Source organism: Carassius auratus, chromosome 14 (assembly GCF_003368295.1).
Source record: "Carassius auratus strain Wakin chromosome 14, ASM336829v1, whole genome shotgun sequence".
NCBI classification, from domain to species: domain Eukaryota; kingdom Metazoa; phylum Chordata; class Actinopteri; order Cypriniformes; family Cyprinidae; genus Carassius; species Carassius auratus.
This window is the reverse complement of record NC_039256.1, coordinates 20,130,360-20,146,126: the sequence shown is the minus strand read 5'-3', so window position 1 is coordinate 20,146,126 and position 15,767 is coordinate 20,130,360. Positions and strand designations below refer to the sequence as shown.

The 15,767-nt window shown below is 37.9% G+C and overlaps 2 protein-coding genes across 6 annotated transcripts in view; one reads left to right on the top strand and one right to left on the bottom strand.

Annotated features, from left to right (window-relative positions):
• fgf13a (fibroblast growth factor 13a) overlaps nucleotides 1-2,840 on the bottom strand; it is a 102,892-nt gene extending 100,052 nt beyond the window's left edge. The window contains exons 1-2 of one of the 4 annotated variants that reach the window (XM_026280578.1): nucleotides 2,600-2,840; nucleotides 526-706 (exon numbers count right to left, since the gene is read on the bottom strand). In XM_026280578.1, coding sequence (XP_026136363.1) covers nucleotides 526-574 — 49 coding nt within the window. In that variant the 5' untranslated portion in view covers nucleotides 575-706; nucleotides 2,600-2,840. Of the gene's footprint in view, nucleotides 1-525; nucleotides 707-785; nucleotides 891-937; nucleotides 1,233-2,599 lie in introns of those variants that run through there. The other 3 variants (XM_026280577.1, XM_026280581.1, XM_026280579.1) reach the window with 3 other exon arrangements.
• Nucleotides 2,841-11,351: 8,511 nt separating this feature from the next.
• f9a (coagulation factor IXa) lies at nucleotides 11,352-15,195 on the top strand. Of its 2 annotated transcripts, XM_026280575.1 has the most exons (9): nucleotides 11,352-11,494; nucleotides 11,674-11,849; nucleotides 11,928-11,952; nucleotides 12,785-12,898; nucleotides 13,004-13,138; nucleotides 13,311-13,618; nucleotides 13,769-13,895; nucleotides 14,415-14,917; nucleotides 15,105-15,195. In XM_026280575.1, the coding sequence occupies exons 1-9, from the start codon at nucleotides 11,413-11,415 to the stop codon at nucleotides 15,144-15,146; spliced, it is 1,512 nt and encodes a 503-aa protein (XP_026136360.1). In that variant the 5' UTR covers nucleotides 11,352-11,412; the 3' UTR covers nucleotides 15,147-15,195. The 2 variants fall into 2 exon arrangements, with proteins under 2 accessions (XP_026136360.1, XP_026136359.1); XM_026280574.1 differs by having other exon boundaries at nucleotides 14,415-15,181.
• The last annotated feature ends 572 nt before the right edge of the window (nucleotides 15,196-15,767 follow it).

The following is a 15,767-nucleotide window of genomic DNA, read 5'->3' as shown; positions in this document are numbered from 1 at the left end:
CAACCCAGTAGCCCTTTGTCTCCAAGGCAATGGTTGGCCAGTTTACATCCAGTTGAAGCGCGGCTGTTTCAGAGACATGCAGAAGCTCGGTTTTTACGCAATCTTTCATTTGCGCAGTAGCTACCCAAACAAACGATTAAGCGTCATCACATAAATATTTGAACAGTTACTCAGACCTACCTTAATGTACTAGGAAGGGGAAAAGGGGGATTTTTGAATGGAATATTCATTGGTTTAATTGCAGGTTACGTTAAAGCGACAGCCCAATAATTCATCTCCTCAGAACAGACTGGATGAAAATTGTGCCGATTTCGGTCTTTATCAGGTGGCAGTTTTTTGTTATTCAGCCTATAGCTAATCATTTTGTAGGCTATTAATCTCATAAACGTTTAACATTTCTATTTGCCAATTTCCATAATGCTTTTATGTTTTCACAATTGAGCAACAATGCAACGAGAAGATGAATGAGATCACGGTCGCTTTAAACCTGTGAGAGCAATCGAGACGTTTCAAGACTCTTCTTACCCTTAGAAGCATCCTTTTCTTCTTTAGTCTTAGCCACTTTTCCGCTCATAGATCCCAGTTTGGATGTATAGATCCCGATTTAGATTAAAACCCGAAATCCTTCAGTCGAGTATACCCACAGTCGCTTTAGGAAATCCTTGGCAAATCCAAACCAAAGGTGCAAGGTGATGAGATAAGAGCTCTGCAAGAAACGCATTGTAAATAAACAAAGGTGAATCTTTTTTTAAGGTACACCAAAGGGAAAGTGCTGGTTCTCGTACCTTCTGTCGACATTTATCAACAGCCGTCAATGCAGTTAAACAGAGACTACAGAAGTCGAGTTTACAAAGCGCGTGATAGTAACAAGTACGCCAATGTCACAATCAAACGCAGACCTTCTCGTAGTGCTCTGTTATCAACAAGGTTATCTCACCTTATCTCTTCCACGGTGTCTCCTACATTAATACACATTGATGTAGACAAACGGCTCCTGCATGAATCTCGAGGTGGTGAAAATAAGACGAACCCTCTCGAATGAAGCAAACCGGAGAACAAAAAGCGCGAGGGAAGAAAAGGGGCTTCCACCGAGTGTCAGTCGACGTCAGCTGTGACACACTGGACGCGAGCGCTCATAAAACCCGAGGAACCACCTTTTGCTAGCTACTGTAACAGAGATATTCTCAAATGTACTAGCCTGTTGCCAGCGTCTGCAGAAACTGGGTCTGATGTAAAACACGCCATGCTAGTGTGAGCATCAGATATTGAGTCAAAATAGCGGTCTAAATCGAACGCAGAGGGAATAAAACCACTGCTGTCCATAATAAAGGCTATTCAAAATATATTTTCAAGAAAAATAGACTCCTATTCTTGATTCTATCGATGCAAAAAATCCAAACAATCCCCGAATTCCGATGCGCATTTTATATAGGCCTATTATTGATTGGCCTATAAAAGTTCGAACCCCCATGGAGTTCAAAACGAAAGATTGGAGAATCTGAAAAGTAGTGGGCTATGGGCTATGGCCTTCATTTTAGGCCAAATAGCATACCCTAAATCGCTATTATCATTCTAAAAAATGTAATCTAAAACTTAAAGCACCATATTTTTCTCTCAATTGTAAAAAAAAAGCAAGTTAATAAATCACTCTCAAAAGTCCTGAAAATTGCCATTAAATTCCTTAATAGTTTTACATATATATGTATATGCATAAGAGCATTACATTTTTACGCCCCAATAAGTAGATAAATTTACTCTTTCATTATAAAAGTGTTTTGTTTTAGGCCTACAGGTTAAAGAACATGGGTGAGCTTTTGAAGTCAAGGTTCATGAGATAGAGAGATGCTGTGGGCTACTGAAAAAGCTCTCAAAGTATGGTGTGAAATTAAGTTTGCGTGTCTTCCTCGGTCTATCTTCCACATTCTTTTCAAATGTGTAGGCTAACAAACTATTTGTGCATTCACAAGACACGCATGCTTTTTTTCTCTCCATGTGGTACCAATTATAGCCACTAGAGGCATCTGTTTGAAGCGTCCCCGCCTCCACCTCCACCTCCGCCCCCCAGTTGAACCTCCGGATAGTCTTTGTATGAGTGGCACCCTGTATAATGACTAAATTCCCTCTGAATCCACAGTTATGAAACATGAAAGTATCTCTTTCTAGGCTATCCGTACAAAATACCTCTGATCAAATACACTTGTAATCTTTCTGCAGATTATGACGCGCGTAGGATTTTTGCAGACTTCATTAATAAAGTCCCCGGAGTGAACAATGAACAGTCAGTTTTGTCCTAACAATATTCACAAAGGGATACCAATGAAGCTAATGAAGCTCTGGAGTTTACTTTCTAATGTGTGAAAACATTCAGATGTTTAAGTTAATTAAAAACATTACCCATATAATACTTTTAATATTTGGATGTGAAAGTATGCTTCCGTGTGGCTGTCATGCAATAAAAAATCCCGTAAAAACGCGTCTTCCAGGAATGTTACGGTCTGGAGTCTCCACACTAAATAATGTAAAGGCGAATAATATGATTTCGTATTGCCTTAAATGTAGTCCCGACACATTATCTCATTTATAAAATATTTTAACTTACCTGTTTATTCGATGAAGAGAGGCATAAAACCGGTGGATTGCCCTCGTTCGGTCTTCCACTCTAGGTAAATCAACCACGATTAAATTCTCCGTGTATTCTAATCACTTTGTCCGCTTTTAACAGGAATGTTTCACTTTGAAATACTGGTTTTCTCTGCTAATTTGGAGTTGTAAGTAAAGCGACTCCAGACTCGGTGTTTATCACCTGACGGATTGCACTCTTTTGCGGCACTGAGTGTAAGGAAGCAGAAGGCAATGGTTTCGGGATCCATACTTGCTATTTTTAGGAACAGTTGGACGCCTTTCAAAGTTTCTTTGACCAGACTTTCGTAAGACACTGTCCATGGCTTTAAACTGACAGTGCTTGGTTTGCCAGGAACCGAATTCTACAATAACCAAAGGTTTTGGAATATCACTGCAATATTCTGAACACTTTATATCCAACCAATAATTTTCTAAACTCTCACAAAATCTTTAATCATTTCTTAAAACTTCTCTTCCCTTTTAAATTTGCAAATAAATCCTAATGGGGGGGGGGGGGGGGGGGGGGTAATGGAGCTAAATAGAAATATGATTTCAGCAGCTGGAGATCCAACAGAAGGAAATTTGCCTCCACAAATGATGGCATTTTGAGGTCTACAGAGTCACCTTGGAGAATTAAAGAAGATGGCAGGCGAGGAAAGTGGTTTATCTGAGAACAGTGTATCTTCTGGGGTTGTAGTTTGTCAGGCAAGAGCTCACATCCCAGCATGAGGGAGCTGTAGGCTATTTTAACCTCCCTTTGCCCTTCACTGTTTCTCTGTTGATGCTCAGACATCTTGTTAAAATACACAGAGTCTGTCAAATCCAAAACCTAAACAAAAATCTCTCTCCACACTAGATTTAAGTTGACAGTTAATGCTTGTTTTAAAAAAATGGTGATTTATGGTGGACAACAATGTTGGCATTTATGGGTTTAATTGCAGCTAAATGCTTGAATTATAGTGCAAAGCGACAGTTATTTACAAAACAGTTTGAAAGTCTCTTGTTCTCACATTGTAATTATTTCCTTTCAAGTCTGTCATTGTCCTCGCTGCTAGTAACACCAGCATTAATGCTGAACACAGTGTGCCTTTTTTAAATAATATGGAACGATTAATGCCTGGAGTATAGGCAATATAATATAGAGTTTGGAGAATTGGTGGATGTTGGTTTGTGGTGAACACTTTATTGTTTTGGCAGCTCCTTATCTTGACAAGATCCACATGATGTGTGTACTGTAGAATAGTGACATGTGTACGGTATTTTTCATGTACATTGTAACAAGACAGGACTTCAGCGCAGATTAATGGCCTCACATTTATATTCATGAGAACCGAGAGAAGCGTAAGACATTTCTGTGCTGGGTCTGAAAGCATTAAAGAGAGGTACAGCTTTCCAAATGGATCAATATTTGCCATGTGCAATTGGATGCAAAAGGTCATGAAGGTCAGTGTGCTACTGATCAATGAAAAATGGGGTCATCAGCTGGATGACATGATGAAAACATCCATCTGAAAAATGATCTCAATATTCTGCAACTTGCTTTCAGATATGAGAAATTAACATGTCCAGTAATATTACCAAAACTCTATCAAAAAATTGCAATTTATAAGTTACACTTCATCATTTTGAATTTCTACTCTAATCATAGAACATCGCGCATTAAATCAACAGACCACTTATGTAACCTTGGTTTGTTGTTATATTTAATGTCCTAAATAATTTATTAGTGCTGTACTGATTAGTGGTTGTCTAATATAAATGACTGATTCTCCAGAGAGCAGAGTGTATACATTATCAATTTAATGATGGTAAATAAGATAATGCATAAAATTGCAAACTCACCACACTTTATACAGTATAATATTTACTTCTAGCATTCAAATTAAAAATTGTTACTAAAAACGTTACTAAAAGGCAGATTTACGGAAGTCTGAGTGTCCTACGTTTTCAGTATGGTAGTCCCCTCTACCAAATTCCCCAATAGCAGCAATAACAAACTCAATCCCAATTTCAGCAAATTCTCCCAGTAGGTCACAAGATAAAGTCAAAATAAGTTACAATAAGTGTTTACCTGATTTTAGCTCCGATGTGACTTACCCACAGTGTCCATTGTGCCACTCAGTCATCACTCAATCAACCTCTGTAAAATAACAGTAGTTAAGATGAAAGATTATGAATTATTTCACAGTCAGGGGTGTTGATTTCCAGAGGTGTCCTTGAAATGCTTTTACTGATGAATGGTTGGAACGATAGTATTATGTGGGCAACAATTATCTAAATGTTCATGAAGAAAGGCTCAGCTGTGAACACTCAGTTATAGGTTGACATTAATGACAGCTTTACTTACAAAGCCAGGACAGAGTCATGGTGATTTTCTCTAACTTGTTTTGTGAGGAGGCACACACTTCAATGTGACTTTGTAGAACACAAGAGTAACTTTTGTAGAAGTTTTTATTTTTATCAAAGACGTCATACACACAGAATCTTATCAGTGTCTTATTTAATATGAGTATTTATAAGTTTACTGCTTTAAATAAATCTATGATCTCAAATCCACCAGCCTGTCAAGGTGGTCGATCAAATAGAAATTTTTTACAGATCAAATGATAGATGAGAAAATATGCCATTTTCAGGACCTTTTGGGATTGTGCCTAAAATAATTTTTCTGGGACGGAGAGAAAAGTGTTTTAGGAATAAAGAGCAAGTGATTTATGGACCACTGTTATGCTGAGGTTTTATTTAGAAGATTTATTTTGTAAATATTCATATGTCCAGTGCTCTGACGGGCAAGGCTGATTAGGGAGTAATTCATTTTCTGTTATGATAAGTATTCTGCTACTACAGTATGACATCATATGAGACAACAGAGGGTCATATGGCTGACTTTACAGTATAAATAATTGCCAATACCACCTACAGTACAAAGGTATTTATGAAATACCTAAAAGAGGAAATTTCTCATTCCCTCTCTCTGTGCTGCATCAGCACTTCCTCTTTCATTACTGTATAGAGCACATATGCCAGCAATGACAGTTCCCAATGGGGTCAGCCAACTGTTAGAATTGAGGTCAAAAGCTTTGACCTGACACTACAATTCTGTCATCTTCTCCGTCTAAAATTGGCACAATTGACCCCTTTAGGTTTGTGGCTGAATTTTTACCCAAAGTGTCCTCTCTCTCACAAACCTCAGTCAGTGAGTGTGAGTCATTATTATCTTTACATTTATCAAAGTATTCTTGCAGCTTCTTAAAATTACAGTTAAACCCCTGGTGTCGCATTGATTATTTTACAGATGTCCTTACTACATTTCTGTGCGTTGATCGTGGTAATAATATGATTGCTGTCTATGGAGGGTCAGACAGCTCGCAGATACCATCAAAAATATCTTAATTTGTGTTCCGAAGATGAACAAAGATCTTATGGATTTGGAACGACATGAGGGTGAGTAATTATAATGACAAAATTTTCATTTTTGCCCCTGTTGGGGGGGGGGGGGTTGTTATTTGTTACGCACTTTTCTTTATTCTATATTGCATGAACAAAATATTTGTTCAAAATAGACATTCTGAAAAATGAAAACATCATAGCTGGAGGAGATTTTACATGTAGTATGATAAGAAACTTGTGAATTTGGCCATCACAGAATTACATGGGAGCCCTGACACTGTTTCTAGTCATTTGCACTTCCACTGTAATCACCAGCTACTGATTGTGGTGGTGGGATAATGGTAGGGCAATGGCACTGATACTGGACTTGGTTGGAGTTTTTTTTTATTTCTTTATTTTTTTAGACAGGGTCGACAAATGAACTGGAGAAATTAATAAAATACTTCTCCATCCCTCTTGTTATTGTTCCCTGGACCATACATCCAATAAGTTGAAGCACTGCTAGCCTGTAGATTGAGAGAAATGTGTTTACCATTTCAAACACACAAAGTAGCCATTTCTTTTCATCCTCTTACTAAATATCAAGCAGATTGTTTAAATGTCAGATTGGGCCGAGCTGGAGTGGTGCACAGGGGCCGTGGGTGTGAAACATTACCCTTTAAAACTCACAGAATGACTGTGCTAATTAACAGAGGTGCACTCCAGCAAATTCCAGATTAATGTCAATGGCCACATCCAGGAGACTCAGGCATGGGCAGATCCTTCAAGCCTGCAGTCGTTCCATTTATAACTGCGGCCACAGGAAGGGAGTCGGAAGCGCTCTGTGTGATTCAGTGGTGGAGAGGGAGACAGATGTCAGAGCCAGCAGCAGCAAATGCCCCTATACTCACCCTTAGAAAATAAATGTATACTTCCATATCTAGCATATCTTTTTATTTTATTCACTAAGTGCTATGTACCATAATAGTACATTTTATGTAGCAGCTGATTCTCTGGTTAAGGGTACAGGTGAGAAGTAGGCTAACAGGTTTGTTTGTTTATGTATTTATTCATTCATCCTTTTTTATAATTTAACTTAATTTTCCATTCCTAAATAGACACATACCTTGAGATGTTGCTAACTGATATTGCCCTTTAATAAAAATTATACAGTTAATTGAACACAACATTAACATACAGAGTTTGTTGTTACACGTTGTGTTTACCTGATGACCATTTTTGTCTCAATAGAAACCTGCCAAACACAAAACAATTGATGAATAAGCAGAGCATGAAAGAAAAATATAAATTTTCAATTAATACATTGTATACAAAAACATAATTTAAAATATGACTTGCAGAAATGTGCCAACTTGCCTTGACATTAAATTAAACATGCTTTTTTTTGCATTAAATTAACATTTGTAAACATAATTGTGCTGAGAACACAATCTATTCACCTATCTGGTTGTGTTTTTAACACATAGTTTAATGAATGAATAAATTATATTTATTTTGTGATAATTTAACTTAATCTGAGAGGACGAGGATGCAAGCCAGACCGCAGATATATAGCATTGAACATCACAGCGAACAGTGAGAACAGAGAAACATCACACCAACAGGAAACGGCACAGAGAAGACTGAGAAAGGTTGTAATTACTTCACTTTGTACATTTTTAGAAGAAAAAGGGGAAAAATAGACTTTGCACCACTTCAGACGAATGCAGACAGCCTAAGAATAGCAGGCTGTCTGAGAACAACCCTCACATCATGCAGGCACCACAATCTCTGCCTCTGTTTCTGCGGTTCCAGGGATTAGCCGTGACTCACCATGTAAGTCCTTACTGTTTTCCTCCTCCTCTGAGAGCGCAGTATGGACATCAGTCACTCCTCACTTTGTGTTTACCCTGCTGCTGCTCCTGCGGGAACATGGGAGCGTGTGTGGGTGTGTTTTCAATCACGGTGGCATAATGAACCAAAGCTATTATTAATGCAAATTACATAGCATTTTATTGAAGAACCACTTTCAGAATTTTAGGTCATGCACTGGGGCTTCAAGTCTTGATTTCTGCTTCTCAAGTGACCCTCTAACCACCATATTCAGATCATAAAAACACTGTACATTAAAAATTAATTAATTAATTAATCAATGGAGAATAAATGAAATAATCCTGTTGTTATTTTAGTAATATTTATATTCTATTACAGTTTTCACAAATTTTTAATGAACTGTAGTTTTAGAAAATTAGGTAGTTCAACTTAAAACATTTCTAAAAAAAAAATCATTTAATATTTATGTTATTTTATTTCAGATTAAGTTAGCCTGTCATTATCACAAAATAAACTGTGACATCGTGATATTTTAATCCACCAAGATGACAGCATAACATTAATGGTGTCATTACATGATGGCGAACAAGATCTCGTGAATCTTTTCATTTTTTTTTTTTTTTTACTGATTCTTTGGAACAAAGGACTTGTCCCAATACCCACACCTGCAATAATGGCCTGTGCATGTACCCACGACAGTGAGAAAGACTCTGTCAGGTCGGAAAAATACCAAACTCAGGGCCCTTAATGTACACTAAATCTACTCTAGGGACTACATTACAGGCATTTAGAAGTTTATTTTAAAGGTTTGAAAATCAAAATATGCAAATAAAACTTTACTTGCAATGCACACTTCGAGGTCTTCATAAATACAGGAAATTTGTCATGCAACTATATGAAAGTGAAAGTCACGGTAACCCATACTCAGAATTGGTGCTCTGCATTTAACCCATCCAAGTGCACACACACAGCAATGAGAAGTGAACACACCGTGAACTCACACCCGGAGCAGTGGGCAGCTATCTATCCAGCGCCCAGGGAGCCACTGGGGGTTCAGTGCCTTGCTCAAGGGCACTTCAGCCATGGGTATTGAGGGTGGAAGAGATCGCTGTTCATTCCCTCCCTCATTCACTCCCTCCTACCAGCACCGAAACTCGAACCTGCAACATTCGGGTAACTGGTCCAACTCTCTAACCATTAGGCCACAGCTGCCCCTTATACAGACAAGTGCAAAGACTGAAACCTTGTATTGAGACTGGCAAGAAACATTTTCAAAATGTTAGCTATTGTTCTAGTAATGCTAATAGAACATTTGTTTAATGTTATCAGGTCCTTGTTAATATCATAGACAGTAAAAGAAATGGACACAGCGACCCCATTGGAACTCAATTGAGACAAGTGAAGCTCATTCTTAGCGTTTTTTAGCACTTCCGTTTCTGACGCGCAGACTCAAACGAAGCTTGACGACGTCAGCAACCTGTCTGGTGGCTGTGCGTGCAAACTGCCATCGTTAATCTTGCAGAGACGGCGAGCTTGAGCGGGGAGTTCTTTGTCGTGAGTGAGCAGGAGTAAGTATTCTGATTAATTATTTTGTATAGTATTTTAAAATGTAACGCCAGTACGCCATATTAAGTTAATTGCCTGCGAGCTTCTCCTCCTGTCTGTACGGTAATGCGACAGAGAGACGAGTGGTTATGACGCAATCATTAGCCTATTTTTTACAAAAACTGTTTATACGGGGCCATAATGTAACATAGAAGGTAATGGAGCCCTTCATACATTGTCGTGTATCTTTAGAAATAAATAATGGACAAACGGAGTCTTTAAACACCTCAGATGTAAAGTTATTCGCTGTCAAAGTGACGCCAAAATGAATGGGAGTCAATGGGAATGCTAATGCAAGTGAAGTTCTGCTAAAAGATGGCAGCCCCCATCCGACTTCAACTTCCGGTCGAGTTCCTTGCCCCCTGGTTAATATTTTCAAAACGCTAGCACAAAAACATTATAGTTAATTTAATGTTTTTCTTCGAAAATATTCATTTATTTAAATGTGGACCTGTTTCAGAACATTCAGAAAAAAAAATTCAAAAGTAATACTGCCATAATGTTTGTGAAATTATAAAATAAAATATTCCCAAGGGCAGAATATTCCCAACGTTCTTAGAACACATTTTTTTTTTTGCCAGCCAACTACCAAAATACGCGGGTTAAATATTGATATATATTTGAGTTGGAATTGTTTTATAATCTTACTTGTATACTATTTTATAGAGTCTGTTGGGAAAAATAGTCCACTCTGTAGTCGAAAAAGAACTAGCAACAAGTCAAAGTTTGCAACAGAATTAGCGTAGTGCAAATAGTGAAGTCATCTGAGGTAATTTACACTAATGTTCAATGTTGCCATGGATGACGGGATAGCGCAACGCACCAGTAGAGCCTCAAGGCATTTTTAACATAGTAATGTTAGTGTTGTCTGCATTTGTCTAAATATAGCTCTGCCTTCAGACACTTAGCTTCACTGACTGATGGTGTTTGTTTTTAAAATGGCTGTGAATTCAAGGCTAACAGGGAGTAAAGCTTCCAAGCATTAAGTGCAATAATAATAAATAAATAAAAAGTGATGTAGGCCTAGTCGTTTTACTCATGCTCTTATAGCTGCATGAACAGTCTGTTGATTTCTGCTTGAGAGTCTGTGAGCCAAAGCCCATCTCACCAATGAAAACGTACTCTCAGTTACAGATTGATTGGCACTAGTACAGTGGGATTGATGACCAGTGTTAATTACGTAGAAATGAATAATTCAACCCCGTAATGGCAGGATGAAAAACGAAAAGCCCACAGTCAATAAGAAAGCGCCATCTGAGAAGATAACAGATTCCCGAGGGGTGAGAAGAAATCAAGAGCACTTACAGCGGAACTGAAGCGGAGACTGGGCTGTTCTCCAACAAGCTGATCCAGCCCCTCCCACAGTCCCCAATACAGGGCCCATCTGTGGAGAATATACATGATAATGCTTTCTTTCTTTATGAAGTATTGCATATTCCATCGCATTCTAATGTCATATCGTTTCTCTAACAGCGAAAGAGGAAACCAGTGAATGCTAAACTGATTCAAGAGGGGGAAACTAATGGTTAAGTTATTGATCTACTTTATTGAAGCAGCAGCACCATCTGGTGGAGATTTGATTTTGAAACTTTTTGATGCCAAGGACTCTCGAATATGAAGATCGGTTTGCGATTAGCAATCTTTCTAAAATAGGAAGGCTATACATTTTCATGTATATAAATACTTTTATATTGCGTGTGAAAAATATGACATGATATATTATAGATACTACAAATTGAATTTTTTTTTTTTTTTTTTTTTTTTTTTGAATTTTCTTCTGCTCACCAAGCCTGCATTATTTTGACCCAAATAAGCAGTAATATTGTCAAATATGCTTACTCTTTAAAATAACTGCTTTCTATTTGAGTATATTTTGTTCTACTTTTCAGCTAAACAGAATATGCTGTGCCAGTCGTTTGTGTGGAAGTGTGGTAGACAGGTGTACTTTGGAGCATTGGCTCAGTTTATTTGTCAGCTCACTGTGGAATGATAAGGAACCGAATTGGGATTGATATGGCTTTATTCATTCTTGTTCTATTCCCATATATAATGCTGCAGACATTTGCAGGTAAGACCTGCAAAACCTTTACTTCTTATAAATCATTTTTCTTAGAGCTGACGGAACATAACAGGCACACTTGGCATTTGCCTTCTGACTTTCTAAGGGTTAATAATAATAATATTCACATGTATGCTTTCAGTAGTTCCCCTCCAGTAAAGAATATAAACTCTCAAACTCTGTAACAGCCCCAGGATCAGTGTTCCTAGACGGGAAGAAAGCTGACAGCATTTTGAGGAGACAAAGGCGAGCGAACACAGGATTATTTGAGGAGTTTCTGAAAGGGAATGTAGAGAGGGAATGTATGGAAGAGAAATGTGTCCTGGAGGAGGCCAGAGAAGCATTTGAAAATGATGAAAAGACAGTGAGTCGACAAGATGTGGTTCGTCAGCTGTCATGCATTGTATAATATAGCGAAATTAGCATTTGGTCTGTTTTTCAGATGGAGTTCTGGGCAAGTTATATTGGTAAGTGTGTTTAATCATTGACCATCATATTTACCAAGGGCAAACAGGAGAACATCTCAATATGTTAAAGGAACAGTTCACCCCTAAAATGAAAATTTGCTTAAAATGTGCTCACCCCAAGTCCATCCAATATGTAGATGACTTTGTTTCTTCATTGGAACTGATTTTTGGGAAATTTAAGCATTAGGCTACATCACTTGCTGACCAATGAATCCTCTGCAGTGAATGGGTGCCGTCAGAACGAGAGTCCAAATAGCTGATAAAAACATCACAATAATCCACAAGTAATACAAATTTAGTCCATCCCTGAAGCAAAAAGCGGTGTGTTTGTAATTAGCATATCGATCATCAAAACTGTTGTTTCCAGCAAAATTGAAAGTGCTCTATCCATAATATTGCTTTCTCTACTGATTCTTTCTGTCATGCAAAAACAGTCCAAAACAGTTCTAACAAATATGTTGATGGATTTTGACAGGACTACATGGGATGAATGTTTTTACTAGGAGGAAGCATCATTATGGATTCATATTTTGGCTAGGACTCATATTTTGGCTAGAAATGACATTTTAAGGTTAAAAACATTCTTATGATGTGTTTAGGTAGCTACTGGACCAATAAATTAAATGAAATTTGAACTGGACATCATTTTATTATTAAACTCAGAATTCAGGAAATAAAATGCATTTGATTAACATTAGACAAATATTAAAAAATAATTTATGCTGGATTTGAATTCCCGTCCTATGTTCCTTCTTCCAGAATTGAAATAAAGCACATTATTTCTATTAAAAAAAATTCTTAGCAGTTGTTAATAAATGATTCTGTCTGTTAGATGGGGACCAGTGTAAACCATCACCCTGTCAAAACCAAGGCACATGTGAGGACCAGATGGGCACATACACCTGTAACTGTAAACCGGGCTATGTTGGCAAAAACTGTGAAATAGGTTAGGCAAGGTCTTTCTTCCCTCAAACACTCAGTGCACCATATTTTGTTAGAATTAAAGAAATTCCTAAAGATAATTAAAAATATGATTTGTGCCGTTTCTTAGTAACTGCCAAAATGTGTGATGTTGATAATGGAGGCTGTGAGCATTTCTGTGTTGTGATGGAGTCTAATGGGACAGGATGTCGGTGTGCATCCAGTTACAGACTCAAAGAAGATGGATTCACATGTGAACCGTTAGGTGATTTAATTACTTCTTAGATTCCTAATGAGCTGATTGAAACATCTGAAAGAGCTACTTTCATTTTTAAAGTACTAGTGGTTGTTTTGTTTTTTAAAGAAAAGGCACTGCAAGCAAATTTAAAATGTAAAATATTTAACAACAACTTTTATTTTATTTTTTTTGTCACTAGTTAAGTTTCCATGTGGCAAAGTCAGTAATACAGCTGTGAGAACTTGGGCCAGCGGTCCAGCCTCTGTAACGAACTCTGCACAATCTTCCAATAAGACAGTCAAATCCACATCCAGCGTTTCCAAACCGGACAACTCGACAACCCCTTCAAATTCTAAACAGAAAAAAGAGAAAATCACGCCATCTCGTGTTAAACTCCCTCAATGGGCATTTGATGAGTATTTGATGACTCCTGAACCAACTGTAAGTGCCCCAAGAAGCCGTATTGTTGGTGGCAATCCATCTTTACCTGGAGAAATCCCTTGGCAGGTAAAGACTATAAATATGCTATTATGTGCTATAGCAATAAAAAATAAGCGTTTATAGGCACTTTTATTATTACTGGCACATCTACTACAACGCAATCTTTTTATGCACCCAAAATCATGTCGTTTACCCCAGTTAACTGCTGATCTCTAGGTGGCGCTGGTGGCGCGCTCAACACAGCAGGTATTCTGTGGAGGCTCCATCCTTAGCCAGTTATGGGTCATAACTGCAGCCCACTGTCTGGTAGGGATACAGAATGGATCCTTCTACATCAGAGTTGGTAAGACCAGAACAACAGCCAAGAAAATACTGATTACATTAAATTGCTGTATGACACCGATATTTTAATTTAGCCTATAAAATATTTAAAATCTCACAAAAATATTAATCAGCACAACTGTTTTCACCAAGATTAAACATAAGATATATTTGTTGAACACCAAATCAATAGACTAAAATAGCACGATTTCTAAAGGATCATGTGACACTGAAGACCATTACAGGAATATTACACCTTAAAATACATTCTAATAGAAAACTTATTTTAACTTATTTTAAATTGTAATAATATTTCACAATATAAGTGGTTTTACTGTATCAAAAAATATAGCCTTGGCGAGCTAAAAAAAAAAACAAAAAACAAAAACCATTGTCTTATATGCAACATTGCATCACATGTAAATTTATCTTTTTTTTTTTTTTTTTACAAATGATCTTTAGATATTTTTTTCCTGAAATTTGTAGAATTCCAAGACCAGTTATTAATTATATCACTAAACTAAACAACTATGCTTGACAGGGGAGCATGATGTCTCCAAGACTGAAGGCACGGAACAGAATCTGAACGTCACCCGTTTCATCTCACATCCCCGTTATGACTCCAAAGTGAGCCTCTATAATCATGATATTGCCATGTTGCGGCTGCGCAACCCCATCCGGTTTACCCCAACTGTACGTCCCATCTGCCTGGGACCCATGCTCTTCTCCAACTCACTGCTGCAGTCCGGATCTCTGGCTACTGTCAGCGGCTGGGGCCGTCTGCGCTTTCAAGGCCGAAGTGCAGCAACCCTACAGAAGGTTGAGTTGCCTTATGTAGACAGAACAGTGTGTAAGGAAAGCAGCAGTGACACAGTCACACACTTCATGTTCTGTGCTGGATACTCAAATTCTCCTAGAGACGCGTGTCAGGGGGACAGCGGAGGACCTCATGCCATGCGCTACCACAACACCTGGTTCCTCACAGGCATTGTCAGTTGGGGAGAAGAATGTGCCAAGAAAGGGAAGTACGGTGTGTACACACAGGTTGGTAATTATTATCGTTGGATACAACACGTCATGGGTGTTACTAAGGGAGTACTGCTTAGAGATGTGGACCTATGATCTAGAATTATCATTTTAAAATCTATGAGTAATCAGATGTGGAGAGAAAAGATGCACTTGTTTAATCAGGTGAAGTAAATACAATTAGATTGTTCTTAATCTGTAACAGATTGTGGTCATACTCTGCCTCCAAGTCCTGGCTGGCCAATGAGATTCCATCAAATAAACCCTGTGCAGCATTTGATCAATTATACATGACTTAGTACCTTCAGTGTCCCATAAGGACATGTAACACTCCATAGACACCGTTTTCTCCTGTGGTTTAATGAAAGCAGGTATGTTATTAAGCAATGTACTGCCTTGCTACATGGTTAGAACTTGCTATGGTTTCTTGACTGAGAACTCAATCTCGCATCCAGACGTCAAACATAAAAAAAATGTAGCCCCTCAAGCTTTAAACTGCCTTCAGAGGAAAAACTGGAGGAATGTGAGGGGCGATGACTGAAAATATCTGACACTAGAAACCTACTTATGATTTCAACAGCGTTCTTTAAAAGACTCGTGACCTAGTTCTGAAAATCACTGGATCTTCCCCATAAACACTGGAGGCATCAGATCGCTCACATCTCACCCGTGAAAGATCCTTTCATCATCTGAGGCCAGTCTCTGGGAGATAACAACACAGTCGATGCTCATGATGTATTCTTGAGCACCAAATCAGCATATTAGAATGATTTCTGAAGGATCATTTGACATTGAATGCTGAAAATTAAGCTTTGCAATCACAAGAATAAATTATATTAAATTAGAAAATAATATTTCACAGTATTAC